This window comes from Silurus aristotelis (assembly GCF_946808225.1).
Source record: "Silurus aristotelis genome assembly, chromosome: 15".
Taxonomy (NCBI): Eukaryota; Metazoa; Chordata; class Actinopteri; order Siluriformes; family Siluridae; genus Silurus; species Silurus aristotelis.
The window spans coordinates 4,776,056-4,793,358 of NC_139588.1; the positions used below are offsets into that span (position 1 = coordinate 4,776,056).

The 17,303-nt window shown below is 39.6% G+C and overlaps 1 protein-coding gene across 4 annotated transcripts in view; it reads left to right on the plus strand.

Moving 5' to 3' along the window:
• Positions 1 to 15,639, plus strand: part of enah (ENAH actin regulator) — a 71,344-nt gene extending 55,705 nt beyond the window's left edge. For 3 of the 4 annotated variants that reach the window (XM_083563048.1, XM_083563049.1, XM_083563047.1), the window contains exons 5-9: positions 751 to 1,085; positions 4,051 to 4,722; positions 5,962 to 6,290; positions 6,488 to 6,624; positions 7,075 to 7,205. In XM_083563048.1, coding sequence (XP_083419174.1) covers positions 751 to 1,085; positions 4,051 to 4,722; positions 5,962 to 6,290; positions 6,488 to 6,624; positions 7,075 to 7,153 — 1,552 coding nt within the window. In that variant the 3' untranslated portion in view covers positions 7,154 to 7,205. Of the gene's footprint in view, positions 1 to 750; positions 1,086 to 4,050; positions 4,723 to 5,961; positions 6,291 to 6,487; positions 6,625 to 7,074; positions 7,257 to 7,404; positions 7,472 to 12,455; positions 12,541 to 12,657; positions 12,716 to 13,099 lie in introns of those variants that run through there. The other variant, XM_083563050.1, reaches the window with a different exon arrangement.
• The last annotated feature ends 1,664 nt before the right edge of the window (positions 15,640 to 17,303 follow it).

The window sequence follows — 17,303 nt, forward strand, 5'->3', positions numbered from 1 at the left end:
TATCTCGTTATAACATTCTGAAATCTAATTGCATTGACTTGCGTGTGTTAAAACAACACCAAATGTGCAAAAAAAAAAAAAAAAAAAAACCTTACCCGTTCCAGAAATGTTCTGCTGCTGCAGTGATTTGTGCTGTTAGGATGCACTTTTTGAAAGCATAAAGCTTTGAGGTGATCCATATCCCAAGATAATATTTTCAAAGCTGAGAATTTTGAGCGTTTTGTTGTTAAATTGTGGTTGTTATTAAACCCAGTCACAGTCCATCCTGTAAGCTATCCTGTAAACCAAGCTCATCTTATACAGAGTTAGCTGTAATATCATTGTCAGCTCCGTGTGTGTGTGTGTGTGTGTGTGTGTGTGTGTGTGTGTGTGTGTGTGTGTGTTTGGCACACGGTTTGTACTTGTTACACTGTAGTCATTATATACAGCTCAGTGATTAATCTTTAGAACATGCGGCACAACTGATGTTACATGCAGGTTCTAATGTGGTCCCCATCACCCAGGCTTGAAACCAGTCATTTCACTGTGTGTCTGATCTTAAAGTTCTTACTGTAGCAAGTGATACAGGCTGCTTGCAAAACACACAGCGCCATACTCTGTGTAGATAATGAGTAGGTGCGCTGATTATATCGGGACGCTGCCTGTTATTATATAATCAGCTTGTTATGTAATGAGTGGTCATGCATCCATCTGCTTTAAATTTTATGCTGTGTTTGGCTTAATGCAATCTTCTCGACTTTGGGTTCTCAGGCAGCTGCAGGAGCTGCAGCGGCAGAAGGAGCTGGAGCGAGAACGTCTGGAGCAGGAACGTCTGGAGCAGGAACGTCTGGAGCAGGAACGTCTGGAGCAGGAACGTCTGGCGCGTGAGCGACTAGAACGTGAGATGCTGGAGCGTGAGCTTCGGGAGCGGGAGCGAGCGGAGCAGGAGCGTCTGGAGAGGATGGAGCGGGAGCAGCAGGAGCAGCTGGAGAGCGAGCGTGCTGAAATGGAGCGGCTGGAACATGAGCGAGCCGATAGGGAGAGGCAGGAGCGTGAGCAGATGGACAGAGAGGAGTCGGACCGAGGACGGCGCGTCTCTAACACTGGTGAGCATCTCTGCATTTTCCCTACACCTTCTTAAACAGAACAACAGCACAGTCCCCAGCTGCATACACTCTGTTCATATAAGAAATAGCCAGGACTGGGCTTCAAATTTACTGCTGAGTGTTTCAACTATTATCAATTAAAATGAATAAACTGCACTCTCAGTGAAACAAAAATGTATAGCTTTTTACAAAATGTCATTTAGACATGAGCAGAAGAACAGCTTAGCTTGAGCATGAGGAATCAGGCAGAGAATAAAAAGGAATACAAATATATCAGAGTTTTTTTTTAAAATTAAATCCTCTTATTAAAGTCTTTTATACAAAATTATTCTTTTAATTTACACATTTTAAGCATGTGTGCTCTACTGAAGAAGAGAAGAGCCTTTATCACGTTTACATTATAGCACAGTGAAATTCTTTTTTTCCCCCATATCCCTGCGATGTTAGGAAGCTGGGGTCAGAGCGCAGGGTCTGCCATGATGCAGCACCACTGGAGCAAAGGGGGTTAAAAGGCCTTGCTTGTTGGCCCAACAGTGGCATATCAGGGCTTAAACCCCTCAACCTTCCGATCAGTATCTCAGAGCCTTAAACACTGAGCTCCCACTTCCCAAAATTGGAAAATCTTTTGGACAAGTGTATGTAATAATTATTAGTATATATTAATATCAGTTTAACGGTAGTATATTGTATATAGTATATTTTTGGGCATATTGGGCATGGATATTTTTTAAAGATTTTCTTTGTTTGCTGTCCACCCAGACATTGTATATCTCCCCAGTACTGCTTAGTTACTTCACTCTTCACTAGGGAGCAATTGCTGCTAAAGGAAAATGCAGGCTGTAATTATGTTGTAATTATAAAATAATTAATTATTGCACCAGTTGAGAGTATATGTTTAACCTTATATTGTATGGATAAGTTCAGGAAGTTTGACTTCCTGGGGACATTGCAGAGATCTAGATATCTGAGTAAAAGGAGTAACTGATCTAAGGATGTGCAGGAATCTATTAAACAGTCGAACCTGTGCAGTCCAATGTAAATTATTGAACTTTTTCTAATGATTCCACCTACACCTAGTAGATGTGTGGAGCTAGTTGTTTTCTGGTGTCCATCTAATATTACACCTTAGATGCTCCTTGATTTAAACATGAGAGGGCCTCATAGAAATGATCTCGATTTCACCCACTCTAAGAGATCCTGAGATCAGAGTCTAACACCGGGATGTCCTCCTGCAAGTGTGCACATGCGTGCCCAGACATCATGTGATTTCTTTTCCTTTTACTGCTCATGATTAACACGTTTCTTTAATCTCTTATCTCTTATAATTGTCAATTTCATTCTCTGTTAGAACAAATGAGCCTTGATTTCCTTGTTTAGGGAGCTTTTTAAAGATTTGTTCACTAGTAAAGGGCTGTAGGTGCTTCTTCCTCCAATACAGAGTCTAGTAAAGCCTTGTTTCTGACAGCAGGGTGCATGGCCTAGGAGATTGTAAGGCTCTCTCCCAGTCTAGATACCACATGGTGCAGAGTTTAGCTGACAAACTCTACATAGCCAGAAGCAACAAGTAAACCTGGGAAGTCTGCCTGTGCTGTTCTGGGCTGCTCTTTTAAGTTTGTGGCCAAAGAAGCCCTAGAGGAGAGAGAACAAGTGGTTTCCTTAACATATTACTTTTTTTACATGTTCAAAGGCATTCTAGATCTAAAAGAACCAATTTGGTTTTTGCAGGTCCTCCTATTTCATGAGTCAGACTTTGTTGATTTTATGCCCCCATTTGTTTAGGTTTAGGGCTGCAACTAACCATTAATTTGATTAATCGATTAATCAACCAAAAAAATATATAAAACCCTAGTTCAGGGTATTTATATATAAAAGTCTACTTTTATACATAAAGCCGGCTATTGAGTTTAACTGACTTAAATTTAGACATTTTAAAGCTTATAGTGCTGCTTGTTGAGGAGTGTATGGGGGAATTTCTTCTTTGAACAAGGTTTTCTTTTTGTAAATAATAAAATAAAAAAAAAAGCATTTGAGCATGCAAGGTGTAAATTGTGTAAATCAACATTTGTATTGTTTTTAATGATAATTGCAGATGGCAAGTTAAAATACATACATCTTTAGTTGTGACGATATCAGCATCTAGAATATAATTCATTGAATTTTGTATAATAATTAATTCATATATGCATTTAATATACAAACATGGGAAACAAGCATTTAAATGTAGTAATGCTGCAGTGACTCACGTTTGAAAACAGAAAAATTTACTGTTGTAGACAAATGCTATAAAAAGTGAATGGAACGGAGAAAACACCCTGTTCAATGTATCTACTAATTAGTAGTAGGTAACATTTACTGAAAATTGTTGACCTTGTAGACTATTACTTTCCAATTTTTTTCCATGCATTAAGATGAAAAGACATATAATGTTACCTATGATTATAACCTCTCATATTTAAAAAATAATTATAAAAAATATAAAAAAATTATATATATACCAATGTCTGGATTGTGTGTCGGCTCTGCAGAGATATATATATCCCTGCAGAGCCGACACAATCCAGACATTGGTTATTTCTTTGAAATATGGGGCCTCAAACATTTAACATTTAATTGCCAGTTCGATTTTCTATGATGCATAGATAAAAATTCCTGCTGCTCTGCAGAACATCCCATAGATATAAGTGCTACTGAAATCTGTTCAATGTAATATTTGTAGATTTTACACATTTAGGAATACCCTGGAATGTTTGTTTTTGATAGGTTGGTAGATGGCATGGAGTGAATGGTTAACAGATTGTACTAATTTTAATGTGTTCTAGATATAAATAAAATAATTAATGGAGATCTGCAGTTCTGTGCTGGTTTTCCTGCTTCATTTGCTCCCTTTCTCTCTTCTTTCTTTTTTCTTCCTTTCCTTTTTCTATCTTGTTTCTCACTGCATGGCTTCCTCTCCTGGTGTGTTCAGCCTTTGAAAGTACCCTCCATACCCCTCCACCTCCAGACTGCAGCAAGAGCTCTGCCTCTTCTTCACCTGTATCCCCTTCCACCCCCAACTATCCTCCTCCTACTTCCTCACCCTCTGTAGTACCACCCCCCACCCCTCCCCTGCGCCACTCTGCTTCTCGTTTTGCCACTTCAAAAGGCTCCGCCTTCCATCCAGTCCTACCTCATTATGCCACCATGCCCCGGCGGCATCCAACTCAGCCCACACCCACAGCTCTGCCTCCTGCCCCAACTTCCAAAACAGTGATCTGCCAGTCCACTAATTTCACCCCATTGCCGCCATCGCCTCCAGTCATGATCAGCAGCCCCCCTGGCAAAGCCACCGGTCCGCGGCCTGTCATCGCTGTTCCAGTCTCCAGCCCTCTTTTCTCCTCCTCACCCACAGCGCTCAATGGGCCTCCAGTTAACATTCAGTATCATGCTTCTTCTCCAATCTTGAGCCATCCCCTTCCACCACCCCCAACTCCACCCCTTTCGTCACATTGCTTGCCCCATTTCACCACCCCCATTACCCCCTATGTGTCGTGTCCATCCACCCAGCCTCCTGTTGACCCCTCTCCTTCTACAGCCTGCCCTGCCAATGCTGATTGCTCTGTAAACTCGGTGCTGGGAGACTCCTCTGCTCCAGAACCGGGTAAGGCCTCTTCTCTCTGTCTCTCTGCCTCCACTAACCCACTAAACCAAGAAGGGGGTTTCAAGCGCTTGGGTGAAAGGCTGCATTGAGGCTGCTGTTTGGTGCTTTCCCTGGATCAGAATGGTTGTTGTGTGGGTAGCTTGGTTGTTTCACACGCCTCTCCATTGGTCAGATCATCAGTTTAACCTGATGCTAAATGATTAAATGATAACCGTCTATTTGCTAGATGTCTGTGTGTGGATTAGATTGGCATTGGGTTTTTTGTCTCTCATAAGGGTTGTCAGTGTCTAACATTTCTAAATAGTCTCAGTAGCCATCAGTTTTTTTTTCGTTTATTTTCACTATTAAATGTGATGGATGTCAGTTGTCATGCTTGTTGATGAGCCTGGTAGACCTGGTGGACATGTACATCATGTATGTTTTGCTGCCATTGCTGTTTAAATCAGAACACCTAAAAACATAAGAAGCATTTTCATCAAGCTAATGTAGCTGTTTCATGTATCTGTTACTGTGAATAGTGTTTCATCCGTTTGAATAAAGTTTGCAGTGCTTAAACGGATTTAAATATTTTTAAGGAATTAGAATGCATATGCACACGCATTCTTAATTGAGCTTTATTTATCATAATAATGTGTAATGCTTGCATGTTTAATCAAATTAATTACGACCACTTGCAGCAGATTAATATGTAAGCATAGTGCCAGTGTTTCGACATGAACACAAACAATAACGTATTCACAAGAACTGATTGATTTCATAAAGCCTTTGTAAACTAATGATCATCGATCAATTTTTGCATTTCATCACCATGAGTCCAATTTCATCTGTCTGTACTGAGTATTAAATCAGCTTTCATTCCACAAAAAAACTTGCTGTTAAGTTGTACCAGACCCATCATTTAAAATGTAGAATTTTTAGTGACCATTTAAAGCTAACTTGTTTGTGTTTTTATGAAAAATTTTATGAAAACATTACTTGCAGAAGTAAATAACTAATGCTGGGTCGCAGTGGAGCGTTTTCCCTGCCCCATCAGGTATGCCAACTTGACTCAGGACTGTTTAACTATCTGATATGTAGAATAAGGTGGATTAAAGCAGGAGAGACACTTGACCACAGGGCAGGGGTATGTGCCTAAAGCCATTGAGTTTTTTAAAAAGCTGTTTGTGTGAAAATCAAGTAGCTGTAAATCATCCTTTGCTGATTCTAATCGCTCTTTCTTTTTTTTCCCCCTTTTCACAGACTCATTGCAGGCCGTCCCCACCCTGCCTCCTCCACCCCCTCTCCCACCTGGCTCCACTGTGACCTCAACTTCTGTTGGAGCCCCTTTCCCCCCAGGTCCACCTCCACCTCCTCCCCTCCCAACTACACTTACACCCACAGGTCCGCCTCCTCCCCCTGGACCACCTCCACCTCCCTCAGGCCAGGCTCCACCCCATGCTCCTCCCCCACCTCCAGCACCACCTTTGCCCTCTGGTCTTTTTACTCCTTCACCTACTAGTGATGACAACAAACCCTTATCTGGGCTGGCAGCTGCCCTAGCAGGAGCCAAGTTACGGAAAGTGTCCAGGGTAATACTTATCACATAATCCTAAACAATTATTCGAGTATAATAACACTTAGTCTGTGCATGGAAGTTTCATCATCCTTTACTTCTATTCACCTCAGATATATTAGTAACAAACAAGTCACCAAAAACCTGGAACACCTAAGATACATGGTGTATAGTTACACTTATATTAGTCACATGCTGTGTGTCCTGTCGTAGAGTGAAGAGCCCTGTAATTCAGCAGTCGCAGGTGTGGCAGCCTCCAGTGCTGCCAAGACTGAGGCCACTCGTGGCAACAATCCTCTGCCTGGAGGAGGAGGCCTCATGGAGGAGATGAGTGCCCTTCTGGCCAGAAGGTACATAACTATTCTTGCATAGTGGAATTTGAAGTGTGGTTAAAAAGTAAATGTGTCGGTGGTAGTAGTGCAGCGGCTTGTATGCCGGACTCCATTACTGTATATTAGAGAAAGAGGGAAAGGCATTGTTGGAGCTAATACAGGTTACTGAGCTGTACATTATGATGAGTGGATTTTAGATGTCTGAACTTTCCTTCATTAGTGGAGAATAAAAGTGTATTTTGGACCGGGTATTTAAGATAGCACCATGGAAAACTTGCATTATTGATATGAATGTGGGGTTCTTTGTGAAGTAGTTTCACAGTTAAAAAATTTTTAATAGAAAGATTTCTCCTTTTTTTATTATTTATTTTTACTAACAATTTCCTAGGTTTTTCCCCCTTTAAGTGTCATTGGATTTGTAAAAACTACAATATGTTATATGATTTAGTTTTTTTGCTTATGATGCAGAAGAAGAATTGCAGAGAAAGGATCATCACCAGAGCCTGAGCAAAAAACTGTGAGTCTACACACTGTAAAGTGCATATGAAAAAACAAGGGTTTTCTTGGTACTAAACTTGACTCCTTCTTTGCCCAACAGGAAGAAATAGAAGCAACCATTACTCCGAAACTGTCAGCTTGTAACACACCAGGTAAGAAGTGCAACAGTGTGAATTTGGTTACTGGAGTCATGAAATTGGTTGGTGTTAGCATGTTTACAATGGATCTTAAAAAAAGTGTTCCTGAAAAGTCTGTGTATATTCTTTTTCTTTCTTCTTCTTTTTTTTATTTTCTCTGCAGACATGCCCAGAAAACCATGGGAAAGGACAAACACTATCAACGGTAGCAAATCACCAGTTATTGGAAGGTAGGACCCAACACACATGCCTTCATGACCAAGTTGTATGACTGCACACGCCCTCTCTAGAGGAGTTTTATTTAAATTTCCGCACATCACTATGGGCTGTGAGATTAGAATGCAGCCCAGGCATGTTTGTCTGACTGCATCTGCTTTGTCTTGTGCTGTCACAAGGCCGCATAGCAGAACATAGGGCTAGGCTTGGACGTGCTTTTAAAACGGTGTTGTCGTATTATTAACAATGCTTGTTGTTTGTCTATGCACAGACACATTACCGTCAAACTCCCATGTGGGGACCGAGTCTCAAAACGATTATTGCACAGCTCAGTAGGATTTTTACCAGAACTGAAAACATCATAGTGGATACGTCATTGTAATTTTAAACCTTATGTAACCCGTCTGTCAGTGTCCTGCTCTGTACAGAACACACACCCTTGGTGATGCTGGGATTTGAGCTCATGACCTTCCTATCAGACTTGTAACAGCTTAACGTTTTTACCACTGACCCACCACTTCCCTTTACTGAACAGCTATTGAATGTTTCATGTGGATAAAGTATGGCTAAGAATCCACTATTTCTACACTAATGTTTTGTACCTAATATATCTTTGATTGTTCTGTGTCATGTAGGTTAAGGTATTCAGGGTAAGCTGTTTAGTACAGGTATTCAGAACACTAAGCTGTTTATGGAGGTGGTTGTAGCAGTGGTTAAGACATTGGACTTTGGATCGGATGGTCACAGGTTCAAATCCCACAACCACCAAGCTGCCACTGCTGGGCCCTTGGGCAAGGCCCTTAACCCTCCCCTGCTCAGTTGTGAGTCGCTCTGTATAAGGGTGTCTGCTAAATTCCATAAATGTAAATGTATTGCTATACATAATAGCAGTGTAGGTATTATCTAGGGTTATGCAACAGGAACAGATTGACCTGCAACTTTTCGATTCATAACTAAATCTGTTCAGAAAATCATAATGAAGAGAGATTTGCATACTAGTCTGTAGTTTTATTTGTACTTCCTGTTTTAAACAGGATGCTCCAGGAAGCTATTTGCAGCCGTATTAAAGTTTCATTTCTTGAATTCTGCAGCAAGGCAGACACAGAAACTGCTGTAAATACAAATAAAAAGTGGTTTATTAATTCACCTCCTTCACTGAAACACTGTACATGGTGTCTCACTCGCACTGTCCTGACCAGCTAGTCTCTTTATTCTGGCAGACGGGATACACCATTGAGAAATCAGATGAGCACTGAAAAGTTCTGTGATTCCTTAAACAGGTAGACAAGCCGAGCCAGTTTGGGATCTCTTTGTTGTATTTTTCACACCTGCTAGATCTACAACAAAGTAATCACCACCCCTATATGCTGTATTTTCCCAGCACACTTGGTAGTATAACAAGGATTATACAAGTTATGATTCTATAAATATTGGTATTGCCTTGGTAAATGTTGAATATAAAAATCTACACCTTGTTTTTAGTGTGATTACTGTTTGGGCTGCAGAGACCTAGTGTGAATTTCCTCTAGAGCAGGGGTGTCAAACTCAGGCCTGCGGGCCAAATCCCGCGAGATCATAAAAAATGTGTATTAGAGCTGGCCGCCAGTGTATAGCACATATAACGCTAATACTTCAAATCCCAGAATGCTTTGTTAGTGCATTGACGCATCAGTCAAGACCACTGAGAAAGTCAGCGTACTCAGCGCCGAGTTTACCCAGGAATTGCCAACTTGAAGCCCAGATAAGCAGATTTGAACTGCTCAGTAATTCGTTTGTGGTTGACATGGAAAGTGCACCAACCAACCTCCAAATGTAGCTGATTGAACTCCAGTGTAGAGACACGCTCAAGTCAAAGTACAACTCTGTGTGTGCTGCACAGTTTCCATGTTTCCTCCCCGTGCCCAAGCTGCTCAAATGCTCTCTATGTTCGCCAGCACATATCTATGTGAGCAACTGTTCTCTTTAATAAAGATAAACAAAACACCACTCAGGAGTCTCACTGATGAACACCTTCACTCAATCCTGAGGATTTCCTCAGCTCAGAGCCTAAACCCAGAAGAGATGCCAGGGATCTGGCTTCAACCAATGTGCATCAGAGTAAATCAGTGTAGCAAACTCAGCTTGAATGAAAATTGTCTTTATGCACTTTTTCTACTCCAAGGCATGGATTGTTAATATTTGAAAGATTGCCTTTTTTTTTTTTTTTGAAGGACATTATTATTTTTTTTGGTTGTTCTGTTGTTTGGTGGCTTGTGAAATAAGATTTTCATTAAAAAAGGTTCTGGAAAGGCTACAAATAGAGAGAGACATAAGAAACAAATACCACTGATGTGTGTTTTATTTCAAATTTAATTTTAATTTTTTAATTTGTGTTTATACTTTTAAGCTTTGGTTTCTCCAGAATTAATGTTTATGCAAAACTAGAGTTTGTTTCCATATAAAAGGGTTCAACATTACATATCTGGAAAGAAGGGAAAACATGCACAATTGCAGTCAATTTTTATAATAAAAATAATATATTGATATTATTGAAATAATATTGAGCTTGGCCTGCGACTTTGTCACAGTTTTTAATTTTGGCTCACTGTGAATTTGAGTTTGACACCCCTGCTCTAGAGCATCTCAGTTCAGATAAATAAGCAGCAGCAGCAGTATACTGTCAAATGCTACATTTTCTACTTTAGGCAGTGAGCAGGGAGGCAGTGCCAAACCCTCCCAGCCGGCTTCAGAGATAAGACCCTGTGCCCTCGACACTCGCCTATGGGCGTTTCTCTTTTTAACTCTTTCAGTAATATTCAATATCACTCTCACAGGAGAGCTTTTTCTTTCCAAAAACCAGACAAACTACACTGATATCTTACCATATGACTTCTAATACAATTTTGAATAAAAAAGCAGCATGAACGTAAGTGAAATGCTGCCTGTATTTGTTCGTCTGTGTAAGCAGCATTCTTTGCATGGAATTCTGTTAGATGATCAGGCCATGTTGTCTCTAATCTCTGGTGATTACCTTGTTGGCATTGTGTGTATCTGGGTTTGAGAGGGCTGCTGTGTATGTGTGGGTGTGGGTGTGTGCATGCCTACACAGTACTTGCAGCAGTACTACAGCTTGGAGTGCTTTCACCCTTTTAAACATATGAATGTGAGCTGGTACTGTGACATGTATCTGAGGAAGAAGCCAGTATATGAACCATGTTCACTAGTTGCGTTCCAATGACACATTCTTACTTGACTGATTTGATCAACAGATCAACTTTGAAGTGCGTTACCTGCCATTTAAACCAGTTATTGTTTGTACTTGTAGATGTTTAACATACAGGTGGTAGGTTTTCTTACTACAACATGTATTAAGTACATTTATTAATTAGCCATGGGAAGCTTGTGTCACAACCTCAGAAAGGTTAAATTATGCAAAGTTAAATTATGCTTATATGCAATTAATTAACTGGTAATAACTTTTGCTGTCCTGAAGAAAAGTGGATGAGTTCATTTTTATTCCTAAGGAGAGTCCAGGGTGATAAAATCAGCAAGGAAATACCAAATTTGGAAGAACTCTTTAAGTTCTCAGCCAAACTAACTTCTCTCAAGGTAAGAAGTAAGTAAGCTTCAAGGCTCTTCTCTGTTCTGGCACCGAGGTGGTGGAATTATCTTCTTCTAGAAGTCTGACAGCAGCGTCACTGGCCATCTTCATGCGACGGGTGAAGACCTTCCTCTCCATAAAACACAAACTTGCACTTTTCCAGGTTTGCTTTCTCTTTTACAAAAAGAAATAAATCTCTCAACAGAGTTGAGGCCGATTGTATCCTAAGTTTGTAATCTAGAACTTTGGAACGTCTCTCTAGATACGGCCATATGCCACAAATATAAACGTTAACTCTGAGCTCCTTACTTCTGCACTGGAGGATTGCTGCCAGTGGGTCTCCCATCTCTATTTTGGACTATTTTTCTCTGTGCAGATTGCATTCATTTAGATAATTTTTGCTGATGTCTTGTTTCCACTTAGATTTTTCTACGATGGATGTTTTACTATGTTTTGGACTGAACACTTGGCATGCCTCTTTTTTTCAGCACAGCTAAAGTTATCATCAGTTAGTCTTCAAATTATTATTCTTTTTTTAATTATTATTTATTTATTTATTTATTTATTAGAAATAAATATTAATGGGGGGTGCAATTATTTTTCTATGAATTTTTGAGGTTCATGCCTACATTGTCATTTTAAGGATTTTCATAATATACATTTCTCATGTTGCAGCGAAAGCACTTTTAATGGCTGATTAATATATTGAGTCGGACGCCCCAAATTGTGGTTACTATTGGTGTTAGCAAGAAAACCTACAGCCAGTATGATACATTTAGTGTCACTTTAAAAACCTGGAAATTGAATTCATGAATTCAGAGGCAATTTATCTTCCATGTACCAGGTTATTTAACCAGGCAGAAGTTTTTTTAATTGGCCTTGTTCAGTGTAAGTGCACACATTAAGGATTTTAATTATGAAATTTGACAATTAGGGTGCATGAAAACATTATTTTAATTTTTAAAAACAGCAAACGTTAATGAGGGTGTCTTTTTTTTTTTTAGGTAATTAAAAAGAAACAATTACGTTATTGGCCCATTGCTTTAGTTCTGTGAATAACACCTGAGTTATGGTTATAGTTTGCAAATGGTTGTATGTATTTATGCATGATCAGTAGCTCAGACCAATCTAATATTTTCTAAAATAACCATTTAGAATAAATAAATATGTGAACGGAAAAGACTTGTGTAGTTTGTATTTAAGGTCTGTTACCTGCATGCCTGATGCTGCATGTCATTCCTGAAATCTCAGCCCCAGCAGATTGGTGGGATTCCAACGTATGTTCTCTAAACCAGCTAAATCGTGTTGTGGAAATATGTTTAAACTTTGTACTATTAACATACTGCTGATTTGAATTTTTTTATTTTATGTTTCTGTGGCTTTCGTTCAACCGACATCCTGTTAATTTGTTTTCTCAGGCCAAGGTCTACACCCACTCCTACTGGATCCCTAAGTGCCAACGGAGTGCCAACAGAAACGCTGGACTATGACAGATTAAAACAGGTCATTTATCTGTTATTAACCAGTAACAAAATCTTACATGTGTTTTTAAGGTACAGGGCTTTAAGTCGAGTTACTCTGTTCCTCAATGACAATAAAACATTTTTATTTATATTTCAGGACATTTTGGATGAAATGAGAAAGGAACTGTCAAAGCTGAAAGAAGAACTTATCGATGGTAATGTTTTCTGTGTGTAGTATCAACATATCAGTAGTTTAGTTTGATTTAAGAATAATGTTTCTGACATACATTGAATTTTCACATGTCCTTCCATAAATACATGCACAAATGTGATTACACTCGATTGAAAGTATACCAAACAGTTAATTTAATAAATATTAAATCATTCAAAATCAATTATTTACACCACTTCTAGCGTATTACTCGAAGAGGTTGCTCAGTGATTAAGATGTTGGACTCTTCTGAACGTTGAAATACACAATTTAATACTTTCTAAATTATAAACTGATGAATCAGTGAATTTTTCAGACATGGTATATGAAACTTGGTAATAATAATAATGACGATGATGACGAGTCCTCTATTTTTTCTGTGTTTCAGCGATCAGGGAGGAGTTGGGCAAGTCCAACTCTGCATAGGAGACCATGACTCCCCAGGTTTTTCCCAACCATGGTCTATCACTCAAGGCCAGCTTTAGTTCTGACACTTTCTAAATATAAAAAAAGCAGTGGGAATGGACATTTTTACATTTTAAACTGGTGGTGATAACAGTAACCATGGTAATTCTGAAGAAGCGTTTGATGGCGATGCCATTTTAGGGCTACAAGTACCGAGGTGATATGCCATAGGTGTGATTTCGGGCGGTGGGATTTTCCCTCCATGTTCCAGCTATGGTGCAGCCTTTTTTTTTTTTTTTTTTAAGAAGTGACGGTCAATATGCAAAAGATTACTTATAGATTATAGAAAGATGAGCAATCACTATGAGGAGGTGAAAAACACAACCAATTTCTGAACTCTATACTGTATTAATCATCAAAGAGTGACTGTATTTTTCAGCAGATGGAGGTCAAAAGTTGGTACGTTTTCTTAGTAAAGTAAAGGCCAGTCCTGTTTGTTCAGATTAGCAACAGGTAGCGCATAGTTTAGCCTAGCTTAGCTTTGCACTGTTGAGGAAAGCATTTGGAGTCAGGCCAAACAAGCAACTGAAGGACTGGGTGTAGTTTCTTGCTGCAGGACTTTGTAAAGCTCGTCTTCCTGATATCATTATAATCCAAGTATGTACTTTCACAACAAAACTAGCTATTCTTCAGCTCATTTAATGACGTCTATTCTAATATATTCCATGGCCATACGAAGTAGCTTAGTCATGCAATTTTGGGAGAGTCCACAACGGTTTCGGGAATTACCCACAGATGTACCCAGAGAGTACATTCAGAGATGAAAAGTTTGTCTCATACACCACTGTACTACATTGCTCACCTGTGTCTTGTATGTGAGGGAAAATGGTTCGGAATGATCGGGTGAAATGATGCCTCTCTACTGTAAATCATTGTAGCTTTTTACCAAATCCTCTCAGTCGAAGTGATGGGTGTATGCCAATATCAACAAGACCGCATCTGTAGATAGTGTTAAGAACAGCTAGCAACTTTTTTTTTCTTATTTCTTCTTTTTCCTGGTCCACTGCAGGCTCTTCTCTTCTTTCGTTTGATTTTAGTGCATGTCTTGTTCTGAATGCTATGGGAAATCTTGCTGCCACGAAACAGAAATCGTTTATTGTTTTCAATTTATAAGCAATAAGTGTAGCACTGACACTCCTCTCCACCCCATGTCCTTCTTTACAGTCATCATTTATTACCCCAGTTGTGAATGAGTGAGGGAGAGTTTTTAATCTGCACACATGGTTTTTGTCTAATAAACTGTAAACATGGACAACCTGTTTATAGCTATAATTCATTTACGCAGGTACACGTCTCTCCTCAGACTCCCTGGAACTGTTTTTATTTTTTTTAATTCTGGTCCTGTGGGGCTTTACTGCCTAGTGTGGATTTGGTATTTGAAGTATAAAAGCTCCATGTACAAACAGAGGTGGGAAATGAATTGACAGCATAAGACCAGTGTGACGAGACTGATCACAATTTTATTTAAATTTTTTTAAGCTTGTAAATTTACTATTTTTTTTTCCTATCACTGTAGCATTTTGTCACTATTATTGCATTAATTTGTCCCTCTTTAATCAGTCCCCTGAACAAAACATCACTTTACCCTCCATTACTGATCATTAAACATAATTTATCAAAGAAGAAGAAAGTTTGTATAGAGACAGCATTGATTGCACTTTAATAACCTGTAAGATCAAATCATGCTACAGCTGATGTCATCACCTGCGTGTGTGTGTGTGTGTGTGTGTGTGTGTGTGTGTGTGTGTGTGTGTGAGAGAGAGAGAGAGAGAGAGAGAGAGAGAGAGAGTCACACCAAAGTTCACCAGTCACAATCTCCAGAACACCACATTGTCCTGAGCTGCCTTTTGTTTTATGGGAGGCTGTGGACGAGAAACGTCGCAATCGAGATTGATTTCATAAATGGATTAACCTGTTTGTGATCTTCATGGTTTGTGCCTTGTTCTGGAATCGCATTTAATATTTCCGATATTTTTTAAAAATGACTAGTAATAATGATACGACTAATCATAACCTCATTCATGTTTTACATCCTGCTTAAGTAGAAGTACAAAAGGTAGACTTTTAAGTTCTTTTAAAAGAAAATGTGCATTTATTCTTCATGCCATTTTTATTGTTACAGTATGGATTGTGTTACGTGTTTATGTTCTATGAGGTTTGGAAATGTAAAGTTTGCTGCAGTGGGGGTCGTTTGAATGATGATCTTGATGAAGGTGATGAATTGTTGACTGCATTGGCCTCAAAAAGCTGACTTCTCCATCTTCAGGAGTGGCTGAGACCAAGTCGACTTTTCAGAAGTGTGTTGGACATGATCCAACTGAATGTCCACAAAATGCATTTTATTGGTCTTTTTTTCTATATTATCATTCACGTTGTACCAAACTGTTCTCATATTAATTAGACATTTCTTACATGCTAACATTGATTTGTTGTTTAAGCTAATGAAATAAAAATTGCAATACATCTGGTGATCTGTTTTTTTTTTTCCTTCCTAAACAAATTTCACAAAGATTTTTGGATGACTTCTCCAGTACAGCAGGCACTGTGGGGTGTTCTGGGATGCTGTGGTTGGTATTAACCAAAAGTGCTTCAAAGAAGGACAACTGATGAATGAGTGAGGGTAATGGATGCTGAAGGCTAGACCGTCACATAACTACTGTAGCACACAACAATAAATTGCTCAGATGCTGACAGGAATTAATCAGGAGTGGAAGCACACAGAGTAAATGTTATGCTGCATGTCTGCACACCACTTCTCCTACAATGGACACATGAGCATCAGAACCTGTACCACTGAGAAAGAAAAGAATGTGGCCTGATCTGATGAATCACGTTTTAGCGTAGACATGTCTTACCTGGAAAAGAAGGCACCTCAGTGGAGGCAGATTAATATTCTGGGTGATGTTCTGCTGGAAAAACTGGCTTCTGGCACCTATCTAAGCCTGATCTGTGGGTATTCATCTTCATGGTTGACTAATAAACACTTCTAACATTGTGTGCACTAAGACAAGACAGCAGTGATTAAAAGAATGCAAGAAGGGCTATAAGTTCATCCTGATCACCTTGATCCTGTGATGGAAGCATTCTATTCTGACGGAAGTCCTCTCTTCCAGCATGAGAACGCTTTCCGTCTACAGGGTACGAGTGTGTATTTCTGATATCTGCATGACACGACAGCTGCGCCGCACTGCACTCTTCCTGCAAATCCACTGTTGCATTACATCACCCGGTTTCCTTCGCTCATTTGCTGCTGCTTTGCTTGTGGCCATGGTTCATTCGCAGTAAACAGGAAGGAGGAGGGACTTCGCTGCAGAAACTTTGCAGAGCTCACAGTCCTGCTGAACTTCTGTCAGCGCTGATGGCGTGCACGGTGTAAAGCGATCTCATGCTATTTTGAGGGGGAACCGTGCAGGGACATGGGGTATATATATACACTGGAGATCAAAATTAGAAAACAATTTATAACCAATTGAACAATTCTGCAATAATGTCATCTTCACTGCTCAACAGTTGAAGGAGTTTTTGTCCTGTCTATACCGTGCTACCAGAACACCTTTTCCACAAAATAACTAAGGCATTTCCAAAAAAAAAAAACATTTTGCAGAAAACACACTAATTAAAATTAGAGAACACTTTCAGATACCTCCCAGTTATTGGTGTTAATCTGGCACCTGGTGCTAATTTCCTTGATTATCTGTCAACCCCTATTAAACTGGCTATTTTCTGATGGGAAACATTATGTTCGGCGACAAACTGGAGAAAGACTGAACCCAAAGTGTGTAAAGAAGTCAGTGAAAAGTGGAGGAGGAAGTGTCATGGTTTGGGGCATGTTTTTTGCAGCAGGAGTTGGGCCTCTTATACTGCTTCATGGCAGAGTGAATGCAAATGTTTATCAGAACCTTCTTCAACAGCATATGGTTCCTTCCCTGCGTACTTCACCCAATCAGCCCGCAGTGTTCATGCAGGACAACGCTCCATGTCACACAGCAAAACGGGTAAAGCAGTTCCTTGAAACTGAAAACATTGAAATAATGACATGGCCTGCCCAGAGTCCTGATCTCAACCCAATAGAGAACCTCTGGAAAATCCTTGGCAACAAAGGTATGGCCAAGAAACCCACTACAGTC